The sequence below is a fragment of the Tachypleus tridentatus genome, chromosome 3 (assembly GCF_004210375.1).
Source record: "Tachypleus tridentatus isolate NWPU-2018 chromosome 3, ASM421037v1, whole genome shotgun sequence".
In the NCBI taxonomy this organism is placed as follows: Eukaryota; Metazoa; Arthropoda; class Merostomata; order Xiphosura; family Limulidae; genus Tachypleus; species Tachypleus tridentatus.
The window spans coordinates 10,477,630-10,493,517 of NC_134827.1; the positions used below are offsets into that span (position 1 = coordinate 10,477,630).

Genomic DNA, 15,888 nt, shown 5'->3' on the forward strand with positions numbered 1-15,888 from the left:
TTCCGATTCTTGATAACGAGAAACCCACTCGAAATAAAAATGTATCGCAGTACGGCTGTTATGGGTTGTAACCAGTGGTGGGATTCAAAAATTTTAAGAAGGGGTTCTCTCAAGGAGATGTTTCCACGACATCAACAATTCGACGGTATAATTGAAGCCATCAACGGGTTCGCTAAGCTCAAAAATTTTTAAGAACGGGTTCGCGCGAACCCCTGCGAACCCCCTGAATCCCACCACTGGTTGTAACACATTTATTGATAAGGAAAGAACAACGTTTCGACCTTCCTACGGTCATCATTTTATTTCAAGTGGGTTTCTCATCATAAGAATTATTTCACCGCAGTGATTATAGAAGAAGTGTAATTTTTTTGTGTTTTTTGTGTACTGTGTATCTGTTTTAAACTTCATTATGCTTGAACATTACGCCATTGTTAACCGTACACACTCGTGCAATCCTAACGAAACTAAGAAACTTAAATAAAAAAAATCATCAATAGAATAAACGACATTTATTTCATCCAACGGTGCAGAAAGGAAAAACTAATCCCTAATTTTGTAAAGATAAAACTATCGAAGAATTTTACCCAGTTTCCCGATTATTGGGTGTTAATCACAATTACAGCACACTGACTATAGTTAACCAATAATATTCTTCTTCTGTCTCTCGCTTAGCTACTTTTATACAAATAACACAAGTTTATTGAAGTTTCAACAATGTTCTAGAGCGTTTTCATAAAACAAATATTGTTGATTCTTACTCTAAAAAATCTTCTACAAATTTCGAGAACAGACAGGACTTTTGCAATACACAATCAATAGAAATATACGTCACATGCAAAAAAGAAAACTACGGAAACAAGCGTAGGTATTAAAATAGACGTACTCCCTTCTAAAATGTTAATAAACTGATTAACAGTCCTTTGTCTCCTACCAAGTTGATAAGAATTTTCACTTCCAAGATATTCAAATTTAATATGAATAAATTAATGCATGCTGCGAAAAACCACGAGTGCCTCATAAAAAAGAGATCTTTAAGGTATTTTAATATAAATATTAACAGTTTCTCGTTTTTGTTAGTTTGTTTAAGTATTATTATAGTTTGTTAAATAATCTCGCATCCTTTCCCCATGAATCTCCAGTGGCACAGTGGTTTGTCTGCAGACTTATACCACTAGAAACCAGGTTTCGATAGTCGTAATGGGCATACCACGGGGAGTCTTTTATACAGCTTTATGTTCAATAAATAACAATAACCTATAACATGAAAAACAATTATTTTTAAAGACAGGGTAGAAACGTATTAATAAAATACTTAATAATAGTAGCGAAAATGTAGTGACGAAACCAACAGTTCTCCCAATACCCAACAAATAGTATGGAATGATAGTAGCACCATAAGTTACCCACTTTAAGCAACGGGGAAGTGTCTACCTGCATCTTTAGAAGTTGAAATGGCACATATATATATATATATATATTGTAATTTAAATTTAAAAGTTTATTGAATGTCTATATGTATCAGATTTACGATATTTGCCAACGAGATTTATACACACAATTTTCTTTGTTAACATAAATATATTTTAACAAACGAATAATTATACAAATTGTAATAACGGTTATTACAAATAATGATTTATATACAAACAATTTACAAACTCAAAAACCATATTCAATCTCTCTTTTGTCTGGAACTGAATATTTTATCAACGGTCCAGATCCACGATGAGTGAATTAATTCTGAGTTAATTTACAGGTACATTTCACTTGACGGGAAAGCTAGCTAGCTCTTTTCTTGTCTGGTCTAACCCGGTTTATAAGCTCACTTTTGACCGAGGAAGATATATAATATTCTCGTAAAAATACTAACGTCCGAAGTTAATTTTCTGAAGTTGAACGGTTTGTAATGTTCAAAATCTATAAACGTTACTGGTGAAATTTTGTACTTTCCGATTAATAAGCACCTATCACAGTTATAGCTTTCGAGGTTTATACTATACTGACTGTAGTGACCAAACAATATTCTATAACTGTCTTTGGTGTGTCGATTCATAATTTTTTTTTACATTATCGATTCTTACACTCGAAAATCTTTTACAAATTTAGAGAACACGCTGGACTTGTGTATACACATTTAACAATAAAAGTTACATGCATTTTATATATATATATATTTAACTAAAATAAATATCTAATAGTAAATTCGTTAAAGATTGCAATTTTGCAAACAATTTTTATTAGATGCAATCAAAGCTGCCTAAGGTATGGAAAAAAATATGTGAAACGACCCCCTCTGTTGGTCACTGTAAGTTTTTATTTTTTTATAATTAATGATGTCATCCAATAGTTTTCTTAAATAATTCTTTCTTTACTATTCAATTGAAGTCGACGTCCCTTGTAACACCTGACGATACATAAAATATAAGGGCGCTAGTATTTATGAAGAATTATTTTCTTTATGGCGATAATCTTAAATAACTATAAAAATATAATAATATCTTTTAAAGTTATGGCTTTAATACAGCTTTTGTGAAAATTAAAACAGCCCTTCCCTATATTTAAAACAAAACTAGTTAAATAAATAATTATAATTAAGTTTCTTTACTACTAATAATAATATTATGGATAATAATAATTTGGTGCTTTTTTGGCCAAGTTGCTAATCGGTAACCCGATCTTTGTTCGACAAAACACTCATTCAGACACTAACAAGTACGTACGGTTTCTGGCTGATATCGTTTTCTTTGTTTTGAAATTGTCAAAGTTATCTTGCCCCTACTTATGAATCAGAGTTCAAGGTGCTTATCAAATGGAAGCTCTGGGCAGACCACTTTTTATTGCTTGAGTTTAGCAATAGGTTCACGTACCTTGGCAACAAACAAGTTACGCAAGAACGACACTTACGTAACCGTCTCGTTTTCTCTGCATGTTAAAGAGATTACGCTTGGACTCGAGAAGCCCAGTACCGGATACTGTATTGATATTATAGGATGTTTTAGTGTCGTTTTGGTAAAAATATGCCGTTTACCCTTATTGGATGTGGTATATCGTTTGTTGTTCAGAGTAAGATGAAAGAAGAAATAACTTTTTCATTTTGTGAAAGAGTGTATTCAGACCACACCTTCCATCACCAGAAATTTTTCTTAGGATATAACACTAGTCTAGTTTGATTTGCGTTCTAATCATTTATTAAACACTCGCAGAGGTACAAGTACGTTAATAAAGCACACGAACAAGACAACGCCTCTTCCGACCTTTCACGATCAATCTTAGTTTATGAAACTAAACTTCCAATAATGAACGAGTCACCTTTTGCTTAGTATATTTGTAAGTTAAGCTGTATAAAATTGGTATACTTATATTGTTTACTTATATATTTATTGCATCAATATGTACAATATTAAAGTATGTTTGTTCAACTATTTTCAACAAATTTTAAAAGCTTGTATCTATTTGTTTGTTTTTAAATTTAAACAAAATAAGAACTACGATTTCTTTTGTTTAATCGACATTGTGTTGAGTGTGGCTAGAATACTTTAAAAAATTGTTTTAGATATTTCAGTCAATGGGCTGAAACATTGTGCGGTGAATGAGTTTTCGTTAGTTCGAGTCTATTTTGAAATAATTATCAAAGTTAGGCTTAGTTCGATAGTTGAGAAGCGGGAAATCAGTATGATCTCAAAGTTCTAGGCTTTTAATTTACGACAAATTTTTGAGGTAAAATTATAATCATTACAATATAATGCTCGGGCCTGGAATAGTCAGGTATTCAAGGCGATCGACCGATTCACAGTCTTCGAATAACAGGTTTGAATCTCCGTCCCACCAAACATGCTGGCCTTTCTAACTACGGGGAGTTATAAAGTCACAGTCAATATCACTCTTCGTTGGTTAAAGAGTAACCCACGAGTTGGTGGTGTATGGTGATGACTAGTTATATTCCCAAAGTTTTTCACTGCGAAATTAGGGACTCGAATTTCAAACAATATAGGTATACATAGAAAAATATTCAGTTATATAAGAACTATTTATCTGTACGAGATTAAAATTGTATGCAAAGTAGAAGCTCTTTTGGATTTTGTTTGGCATACATAATTTTTTATGTAACCTTTATTTACCCTTAAGTAAAACTGTTGAGGTGCTACAAAATGTCTTCAAAATTGCGAATGTCTGTTAGGTTAGTCGTGCGTCGTTTCAGCTCGTAATAGTTACAACGAAAAGCCTAAGTTTTCTTGCTATTTTGTCGACGTCAAAACCTAGAAGTTATACCTGTACACATTTGCCTTAAGACAAAAAATCAAGCTATACTGTATAACGTTGTTTTTTTGTTGTTGTTTTTTTACGCTGTTTGTGATTGGACCAGTTCGTTCTTATATTATACGACCCTGAACCTATCATCAGGTGTCTTAGGTCCTACCTGGCGTCTCACTAGAGGGCACCAGCGGCAAAAAGGGTTTTGTAATAACAGCGGCGGGAATTAGCAAAACTGAATATTGAAGTTTAAAATCCCAAGAAACTTTTTGCACTATTATTATATTAAATTTTAATTCCTTAAATATTTTTTTTCTATTGCGAGAAGTCTCTATCGTTATCGTGTGTTTAAGAAAAGTGTGCCACGTGCACTTCAAATCGTGATTTTCTAGTTAATTTATATATTAGTGTCGCACACTTCATCTTACCTGGACAATATTAAACTTTTAAGTCACGTTATGGTGGGATTAGTTAGCACTAGAGAATAATAAGGTAAGGCAGATAAACGACGTTCACTGAATGTCTGTGATATGTTCATTTTCTATTATAATATTTAACTTAACTTAAGGAATTAGACATATCAGAAAAGTAGAAATGTAAAATCAATAGGTTTTGTTTGTGTGCAATGTCCCCATAGTAATCGTGTAAGTTTTGTAACATTTTACAAAATAAATAATAATACTTCACAGAATAAATAAATCATTCACTTTTTTTATACCACAGGAAATTAAACATATTCGAGAGATAAAGAAAGAGAGGAACTTTGGGAAATTCTTTAATGAACTAACTGATGTGGTATTTTTCAACATTTCTAACTGTTTGTAAATGTGTGCTTACACATGAAGCAACGCAGATGTATTCATATTTAACTAAATAACCCGCATGAAGTCGAAGAATAACAAATATTTACAATTTCGTTACAACTTACTCAGTGACGGATTTAAGGTTATGTGGGTCCAGAGGCTAATAATTTTTGTGGGTTCTACATCCCCTGTAATTTTACATAGAATAAAATTATCAATAGACCTCCATTAAAATCATGGGGCCTAGTGCTGAGCGACCTCTAGCCCCTACCTAAATACACTCCTGAACTTACCCTTATTGAAAATGCCAGTATTTTCCAGCATTATGTTTGTTTCAGATGAATACCAGAAATATACATTTCTGTGTAGGCTAATAAGTAAGTTGCTGATTTAGTAAATACGTTAAAATCTCTCCAAAATATGATATTAATGTAATACGTGAACACAATTGTTTTATTACTTGGAATGGCCTGGCATGGCCAAGCGCGTAAGGCGTGCGACTCGTAATCCGAGGGTCGCGGGTTCGCGCCCGCGTCGCGCTAAACATGCTCGCCCTCCCAGCCGTGGGGGCGTATAATGTTACGGTCAATCCCACTATTCGCTGGTAAAAGAGTAGCCCAAGAGTTGGCGGTGGGTGGTGATGACTAGCTGCCTTCCCTCTAGTCTTACACTGCAAAATTAGGGGCTAGCACAGATAGCCCTCGAGTAGCTTTGTGCGAAATTCAAAACAAACAAACAAACAAATTATTACTTGGAAATTGATTTAGAGACAACTACGTGTGTAATGAGTGGTATATGGAAATATTAATTGCTTGGAGTGCTGAAATGGTCAAAAACATTAATTTTCATAAAATGAATTTCTTCAATAGTTTAAAGTTTATTTAATTGATGTTTGCATCCACTCTACCTTAGTTAGACATTCAACTGATTATGTAATTAAACATCCATTTTATTATTGTAATAGAATATTAAAACATTGTTTTATAATTTATAGTGTTAGTTTTTCTTATCAGGTTTTACTAACCAGTTTCTGTGTACTGATTTTAATGCGTTATAAGTGTATTGAGATAAAATATATATAAAAAGGAAGACAACAACAACAGAAAAACGGAACATGTAATGAAATCTGAATATAGTAATTTGGACTGCTTTTAAAATCAATGTGTAAAATGGAAAATTTAATTTAATTTAATGGCTAAATTAATAAGAAAACAAACCATTTTTATGTAATAAAGAGGTGTCTTAGTTAATCAAGCTAATTTCGAACTTTTTCCAATCTTTTCCCTTTTTCAATTCTACACTTTTAACCGTTTTAGGTATAAATAATAAATAAAGCCATGTGAACGTGACAAAAGACAAGTACTCCTGCAAATAATGACTCCAGTGTTGATTTCTCCTGAAGATGGTAGGGCCTGGAGCATTGACAGAATAATGGCTTCACTTAGTTCTATGTTCTGAAGGACTTCTCAATATGTATTGTCAGAATAACTGTTTCCTCATCAGTGCTGTACAGGTAATATTACGTGCTGAAGTTAGTACTTTATTAGTAGTAGTATTAAAGCTAGTTCTTTCTGTGGATTAAGTATTTTTAATTGCATATATATGTAAATCACTAGTAACTTGTTTTTGTGCGATGGTCATTGTCCTTCCGTTTTATTTGGTGATAAACTCGTGGTATAACTACTTTGCGTGTTAACTGGTTTTACCTAATTTGTTTCTTAGGGAAGACGCATGAACGATGGTACAAACACGTACACAATATGAATTATCTTCACCCTGGATAGCATAATATAACTTTGTGTTTGTTTGACTTGCTTTGTTATGAGTAGAAGTAACAAAAGCTGAATTTCGTTTTTTCAGTTTCTATCCCCCACATCTATTTCAAATCTAAATCCTAAATAGGGAATTGACTTATTTTTTATTTATTGTTATCTTAAAGTGCTTTACTGTAAAGACTTCTAAGCATAAACTGTGATATTTTGTTTTTCGTTTTCGAGGTGTTCATCTTATTTATTTCCAGTGGTTAAAAGGAAGGAAAGAGACATGCACAGGTGTGTGCGTCTCCATTTAGACATGTGTATATATATGTATATTTATAAGACGAAATATGACGGAATGATATACTGGCAAGAACTCTCTTTGGTTTCACACGAAAATACACTTGGCTTTAATTAATGACTCTGCAACTATATAGTGAAGATGTTTCACCTGAGGTCACTGTCCTTATCCCTCGGAAACACCAACCCACCCCTCCCTACAAACACAGACGTGGGTTGGTCCTGCGTTACAGCGCTTAACTTCGTAGCTGATGAGTTCTGTTCGAATCCGTGCGATACCACATTATATTCCCTCACATACGTACTTCAAATTCTTCATAGGAGTGATAGGGATGGCAATAAATATGGATAGTGGGAGATGGCCTTAATAGTTTTGTCATAAACTCTAGACGTAAGTACAAAATAATCACTAAATACCTGAATATCGGCACTTTTTGTAAATCACTTTAATTCACTTTAAATGCTATCTACTTCATATGCCTACAAAACCTGGATCAAAAATAGAAATTTTCCTGTACCATTTACTTCTGTTACTCAGTTGAACAACAGAATATGCAGAGAACTTTGACCACTTATAACGTGACTTCCATTCACAATGTACGCTTTTGACACTTTAGTTTCGTCTCTTGATGTCAATAAATAGAATTACAAATATACATTCTAAAACATTTATGAAAGTTTCTCAGAAAAAAAAACAACCCAGCAACAACTGACATTTGTTTGTGGACTCAAAATTTTGCCAATGTTCATAAATCGCAGTTAAGTGTATCTTACATCAAAGTTCTAGTTTTACTTAAATGTCTTAAATGAATGAAAATAAATTAATACACTGACAGCAAGCATAAAATAGTCGTGGCTCAACTCGCAATCTGAAATTTGCAGGTTCAAATCTCCGTCACACCAAACATGCTCGCCTTTTCAGCCGTGGGGGCGTTTATAATGTAACGATCAATCTCTCTATTCGTTGGTAAAAAGAGTACCCCAAAAGTTGATGATTAGTTGCCTTCCATCTAGTCTTACACTGCTAAATTAAGGACGGATAACGCAGTTAGTCTTCGTGTAGCTTTGCGCAAAAGTCAAAGCAAACAAACTAACTGAAAGAGTCAATGCTTAAAATAATCCTATGCATGTATATATATATATTCTGTATATGGTCCTATATTTTAGAAAATGAGCTTGATACATTTGTATACTAGTGGAAAATATTAAGCACAGACGCTAGATTGGTTCTTATTTCAGTATAACATCTTGGAATTCACACAATATTCATTGCTAGATTAAGTATACACACGTGTTTTGAATTTTGCAACGATATAACGAATTATTTCCAATTATTCGAATTTGAGTAAATCGATTGAAATATATAGAGTGTGTGAAACTAAATATGTAAACCAAAACAAGTTTGTTAGCATCGTACAAAGAGAATAGGCGAATTTAAGAGGAAAAAATATTAAGCAATGGATTGAATACATTGTAATAAAACATTTTTGAGTATGCAAATCAGCAAGTCACGTGACAGTCACATCCGCTACAAAGTTTCGAAGGAGTGACATGTATCATAACTACATTTTGACCTTGTCTGTAGGTAGTATGATGCCACTCAAAATTGATCACTTTTGGGAAGGGTAAGTAGCAGCCCTTTCCGACACAAAATATTCATACAATCAGATCAGTGTTCAGACTGGGGATTTAGAATTTTCAAAGCGGGGAGGGGTATCCATATTACTTAACGGCATTGGATAATAAAAGAATATGGATCAACTTGGATCACCAGGACCATCCAGAAAGAGAAACCCTGAACAAGACATATCACAGTCGTGGTAAGCAGAGTGTGATATTTTGGGAGCAGGTAAGAATCTACGAACACAAAGGTCAGCGGCAAAAGCTGTCCACGCAACCTCGGGCTAAGTACTGATTCAGCATATATAATTCATGTGTCCTTAATTTGCAACAACAACGCAACTTGCTTCTATGACATATCCGTTCAACCATCACATACCTCATTCAGCTGGAGTACGAAACAAGTATTTATTTTATTCCTTGCAAAGACGTACCGGACAAGACGTTGGAATAGCACCTCTAGTTTTCTGTCTGATTTTATTGTTAAAACAGGCGCCTAAAAACTGTCGTCCTCAAAAAGCTTACAGTAAACTAGGAGGGAGGAAGCCATGGCAACTTTACGATGGTACCCTTTGAAACAGAAACGAAGCTGCAAGGTTTTGTCAAAATGCACGTTTGTCTGATAGAGAATGACGTCTCCCGCTGACACAGTAGTAAGTCTACTGACTTACACCCTAAAATCAAGGGTTTGATTCCCCTCGGTAGACTCAGCAGATAGCCCGATGTGGCTTAGCTATAAGAAAACACACACTCACACACAGATCATGACTCGACGCAGTAAAGTTCCAAAATAGTTTTAATATAGCGTATTCAGCCTCTCTCCATCTGTTAACTAAATACCAGTATACAATGTTTTACTGAGAAAATTAGTCAAATTTTTCAAAATTACAATATTCATATCTGTAAAATTCTCTAGATTTCTGGTCCACATAAAATATTGAAACTCGCGCTTTTTTTTAAAGGAAAGTTTTGCATTGTTCATTATTCTGTAGCTTTTTTTTCTGCAAAGAGGTCCCAACATTCAATTTTTTTAATATGATTTCACAAGCCTCAGTCTCCTGTTGTGGTATTGAATAACAACAGATAACGACGTTACGAAAGAACAGTGTGTTTAAAAATTTCAGGGCCCAAACGCGCAGTTTTCCGAACGAGATTACAGAAGCGTCAATCTTTATACCATTTCAGTTGTAGACAGATAACGAAACAAGCAATAACTATGAGTTAAGTAGGTCGATAATTGAAACAAATTCATTTGTAATATCAGAGTATTTCCCAGTATGTTATTTTGCTTCTAACTGTGAAAGCTTGTCTAACCAGAAGTGAGCTAAACCAGTTGCAAAGGTCTTCCATCAAACCCCAACCAAACAGCTATTAAGTGGAACATTTGCTTAAGATAGGCTAGGAGTTCAAAGGCTCATTTCGAATGAGTTTTACTAAGACTGTTAATGTTTAAACTATTTGAGATTATATGAATAACCATTTAATAATATAGTTCAGAAACAAACAAACAAAAAAGCCAGTTGTGACTATAAGTATAAATAATCAATAAAACATTTCGATATAAAATCTAGTATATCTTATTGTAAATGTTTGTTTGTGTGTGGTAAGCCTTCAGACTTATCGCTGATACATTGGCAACTGTTTAACATATCTTTACTCATTTATTTTTATTAAGAATCACTAAAAAACGCCAGAATATTAAACTATTATGCTTTTTTTCTCTTCTTTATTAATGTCTTCAACCGGAATTTTGTTTGTTTGCTCTACTTAATAGAAATTAGAAGGCAAAAATAGCAGTGGCTGCGTAAAGTTACTTGAAATTGCGAAACTGTGGGCTCTATTACTAAGAATTATGAAAAGGACAATAAAATTCTCTGCAACAGATGTCCCAAAAAGTGACCTTTGCAGTTACGTAACCGGTTGAAGAAATTATTAAAGAGAAACAGAAAAAAAATATAATGTTAGTGTTTTGTTATTATGTACATATGTATGTGTGTGTGTTTGATGTATTTATACAAATTACGATAAGTTTCAAAGTATGGTCCTGATTTTAAGGACTTTAAAGAGAATATAGTGCTACTTTCATCAGTTTTGTAGTTTTTAAAAGCTTCATTTGTTATTAGAACTTTACACCGGCGCACTTAAATGCTTTCTATAACACTTTATGCATTTTGATTGAGTTTTTAGACCTGGCAACTGACTCTTCAACACACTATCTTTAGATGATACATTTGTAATATCACATTTTAATTAACTTTATGGAACTGCATTCACTTTTGCGAAACATGTGTAACTTTATGTGATGTGGTTCTAAAACATAAATGTACAGCATTTCAAAGAATTAAGAAATCCGCTTTCTAAAGTCGATGTTTATAGCAAACGTGGTTATGTTGGACTAATAGTAAAACATGCGCACATTTTGAGGACATGTCCATTGAGAAGTATGATTTCTCCTCAAGCTTCAGTCTTGGCATGCTTTGTATAAAATATTCAAAATTATGAAGATTATATAATTAAGATTTAACTGGACAATGTTTTAAAAGATAAGTTTTTGTACTCCATTTTAAATTGTAAGTCGATGCCACTATTAACACATTAAACTCCAGAACACTTTTAATCCATTTCTGATGTCAGACTTCACCCTGTCCTGATTCTCGTAGTGTCACTGTAATATACTTCTGATCGATAAGAGAATTTTGTTAACAAATAATTGTGTACCCCGATGAGAGAGCGATGTGTCTACATATTTACAACTTTGAAATCCGAGGTTCGATTCCCCGCGGTGGGCATAGCAGATATCCTATTTGGATTGCTCTAAAAAACCAACAAAGGTAAAATTTTGTTATAAAGTTTAACATAAAATTGTGTACCCCGATGAGAGAGCGATGTGTCTACATATTTACAACTTTGAAATACGAGGTTCGATTCCTCGCGGTGAGCATAGCAGATATCCTATTGTGAATTGCTTTAAAAACAACAATCGTAAAAATTTGCTATAAAGTTTAACATTGTTTCACTTTACATATTTACATCCTTCTGTGCATATAAATGAAATTAACTCTAAAAGATATTACATTGGCTGTATAATCCGAGTGTGTGAAGATATAATATTTTCCTATTCAGAAAAAAACTTAAGGTTTTCAACAGAACAGAACAATCCCCTTCTGCTGTTTCATAAACACAGGTGCACACAGAATTGAATAAATATTAAGTACTTCATTAACCTAGCTTGAAACAGTAAGACTAAAAACGTGACTACAGGTAGCCCTATTGTTATTGGCAAAACAAAACAACACTTGGTTATCATTTGAAGTTTACAATTAGTTGATGCAGCGATGGTCTGTGAAACTTCTGTCATACATTATGTTAGTTACAAAAAAGTTAATTGTTGTCACCCATCCGTAACAGAATATAAGTGCACTTTTAACAATAATTTTCTTTCATGCTTGATTTCAGTAGATAATACGAAGAAATGCGTTACACATATGTATGTGTATGTGCGTACGTACAGTGAATTCACACAATTTAAAGTTTATAAGCGATGTGAAATTTATTATGATATTTTTGAACCATACATACCGCCATTTTACCATTTAATGGTTTGTGAAATAAAGAGCATTGATAAGGTGTTACAGCAAATATTCATTCATTAATTAGGTAGGTCGCTTTTATTAATCAGCTTCAATGAGTTTAAGTGAAATGCTTGAAATCAATCACAGATAGCCTAATATGTAGCTTTGTGCTTAGTTACAAACAAACAAAAATTAAAGAGTATTTATTAGCACTCTAAGACTAACTTGTGTGACAAGAGTAATGTGTTAAAATACTAAATCCACAAAACGCATACAGACACGTCGGTTACCAAATAAAAACAAAAGCTAAACAAAAGTGGTAACAGAATACATTTGAGCAGCGATCTGATGATAAGATAATTTTATCTATGCACTTCAAGAGACAAATGTGCATCATACGATGTCCACGTACAATTACACTTATCACAAAGCCACTTCAGAAATAGTTGTGTAATCTGATATTACATTCCGGTATTCACATTGCTTTTGGCAAAAATGGTAATATTCCAGGTTATACAACTCTTTCTGTTGTTCAGCTATAGGAAATAATGGCTAATATAGACACGGTTGAGGAAAAAGTTAAAGTATCAAATACAGTACTGTATAATCATTATACAGTTCATTACATCTAAATACACTTATTATAGCATTTAAGCCAATTTCTGTAAGAATGTAGTACTTTCTATCATTATAATGTGACTCATTCTTCTGAATTGTTTGTTTGTTGCTAAGCGCAAATCTACACAATGAGTTATTTGTTCTTCACTCACCATAGATACAGAAACCTGATATTTAAAGTTAAAATTCCTCAGTCTTAATCCTGAGCCACCAGAAGGCATTGTTTTGAAAGGTTTGTTTTTTTGTGTTTTTTTTTAATTTCACGCAAAGCAAAGCTGCACGAGGGCTATCTGCGCTAGCCGTTCCTAATTTAGCAGTGTAAGACTAGAGGGAAGGCAGCTAGTCATCACCACCCACCGCCAATTTTGGGCTAATCTTTTACCAACGAATAGTTGGACTGACCATCGCATTATAACGCCCCCATGGCTGAAAGGGCGAGAATGTTTTGTGCAATTGGGATTCGAACTCAGATTACGAGTCGAACCCACCTGTTCATGCCGCGCCTACTGTTTTGATGTTTGTTTGTTTGTTTTGGAATTTCGCACAAAGCTACTCTAGGGCTATCTGTGCTAGCCGTCCCTAATTTAGCAGTGTAAGACTAGAAGGAAGGCAGCTAGTCATCACCACCCACCGCCAACTCTTGGGCTACTCTTTTACCAACGAATAGTGGGATTGACCGTAACATTATAACGCCCCCACGGCTGGGAGGGCGAGCATGTTTGGCGCGACGCGGGCGCGAACCCGCGACCCTCGGATTACGAGTCGCACGCCTTACGCGCTAGGCCATGCCAGGCACTGTTTTGAAAGGAGAGCAATAATTTTTTTCAGATCTGCTTCAGTGTTTGTATTTATTGATTTCCCTAAACAATTTTTTTAAAAATAAGATATTACGTTGTAAACACATTTTTCAAACAGTTTTGAAAAAAAATACTTTATTTTATAATAAATAATTTCACTAAGAAAATTATGTTGTGTTTTTTATAATGTATGAAACGAAAACTAGGCAACTTTGTTTAGAATTAAGCACAAAACTACACAACGGGCTATATCTTTTCTGCCTAACACAGGTATCGAAGCCCGGTATGTAGCGATGTGAGTCCGCAGACCTACCACTGTGCCAGTGGGGGCCTGTGTAATTGTCAAAGTTTCTGTTAAAAATGTTAACAGACAGTAGAGCAATCTTTCCAAGTATCTCCAGATCAGTGGTTCTTAACCTGGGTTCAATCGAACCCCAGGGGTTCGGTGAGTCAGTCTCAGGAGTTCGGCGGAGGTCAAGACACACACACTGTGTATGTGTCCTTTCCATTCACCCCACTCATATGATTCTTGACGTCATGCTCCACTTGGCCATCATTGGCTGCGGCTGATCACGTCACATCACTTGGCCTTGATATCTGTACTGCAGGAAACTTCATGCGCTTAGCAGTCGACTTGTGACTGTAGTAATCATGCGATGCGTCATTTATGATTTTTTTCCTAATCTTTCAATCCCTTCATACTAACTATGTCGAGCAAAAACAGAAAGTGGTCGGACGAATACGTACAATATGGATTCACGTGTATAACGGAACATGATGAGAGTCAGTGTCCTCAATGCATGTTTTGCAATGCCAAGTTAAGCAATTCTTGTCTAGCACCGGCAAAGCTGAGAGAACACTCCCTAAAGCTGCATGGAGATGGGAGATACAAGAACACAACGCTTGCTGAATTCAAGGTAAAGAGAGCCAGGTACCTGTTCTTGGCTTTGTACCCATCGAGAAACCAATCCTCACAGTATCGTACGAAGTTGCGTACTTGATCGCAAAGCAGGGCAAACCACACACCATTGGTGAAGCACTCGTAAAACCAGCTGCGTTGAAGATGGCGAATATCATGCTGGGAAAAGCTACTGACAATAAGTTATCCCAAATTCCTCTTTCAAATGATACCATCAGCAGCAAAATAGATGACATGAGCGATGACATCTTGGCTCAAGTAGTTGCATTGATTTCAAGCCCAGCAAAATTCAGCCTTCAACTCGACGAGATCACCGACGTTTCTAATCTAAGCCAGCTTGTTGTATTCGTGCACTATGTGAAGAACGATGAGATAAAAGATTTTTTTCACTTTGTAAGCCTCCTACAACAACAACTAAGTCAGCCGACGTAAAGAAACTTGAGGATGACTTCTCCAGAGACAACGATCTTTCGTGGGATATCGTTTCTGCAGTTTGTTCGGACGGAGCTTCAGTCATGCTGGAACGAAACTGGTTTTGGTGCGCTGGTGAAAGCCGATGCACCACACATCATTGTAACGCACTGTGTTCTGCACAGCCATGCGTTGGCAACAAAAACCTTGCCTTCAAAACTGGCAGAAGTATTAAAAATTGTAGTGGAATGTGTGAACTTTGTGCGAAATAGTGGCCTGAAGCACCGCATCTTCAAAGAGCTGTGTAATGAAATGGGCTCTGAATTTGAGGTACTTCTGTACCATTCTAACGTTCGGTGGTTATCCCGGGGAAAGGTGCTGAATCGTGTTTTTGCCATGCGTGTGGAATTATCCCTGTTTTTACGAGAGCACCAACATTGTCATGCAGATTGCTTCGAAAAATCTGAGTTCATTTTCATTTTGGCGTACATGGCCAATATCTTCAATGCTCTCAATCATTTCAATCAATAGATGCAGGGCGGTGGAGTCAACATCATCGAAGCGGAAGAAAACCTGAAGGTTTATTTAAAAAAAGCTACCGTTATGGAAACGATAAACAGAGAATGATAACCTTACAAACTTTCCCCTGCTCGAAGATGTATCTGAAATCGAAGACATTTATGCACCCAGGGAACTGAAGCAAACGGATACTTTTTCACCAGAGAGTCATATCCAGCATGGGTAAGACAGCCGTTCACGTTTAGTGTTGCGACAGCAGATGTCAATGATGAATACCTCGACGAAATCATTGAACTTCAGCAGAGCCAGGTTCAACAGTAA

General features: G+C 35.0%; 1 protein-coding gene across 5 annotated transcripts in view; it reads left to right on the forward strand.

Annotated features, from left to right (window-relative positions):
- Window positions 1-4,446: 4,446 nt before the first annotated feature.
- LOC143246336 (uncharacterized) overlaps window positions 4,447-15,888 on the forward strand; it is a 45,884-nt gene continuing 34,442 nt past the window's right edge. For 4 of the 5 annotated variants that reach the window (XM_076492886.1, XM_076492888.1, XM_076492887.1 and 1 more), the window contains exons 1-2: window positions 4,448-4,743; window positions 6,371-6,567. In XM_076492886.1, coding sequence (XP_076349001.1) covers window positions 6,526-6,567 — 42 coding nt within the window. In that variant the 5' untranslated portion in view covers window positions 4,448-4,743; window positions 6,371-6,525. Of the gene's footprint in view, window positions 4,744-6,370; window positions 6,568-15,888 lie in introns of all 5 variants that reach the window. The other variant, XM_076492889.1, reaches the window with a different exon arrangement.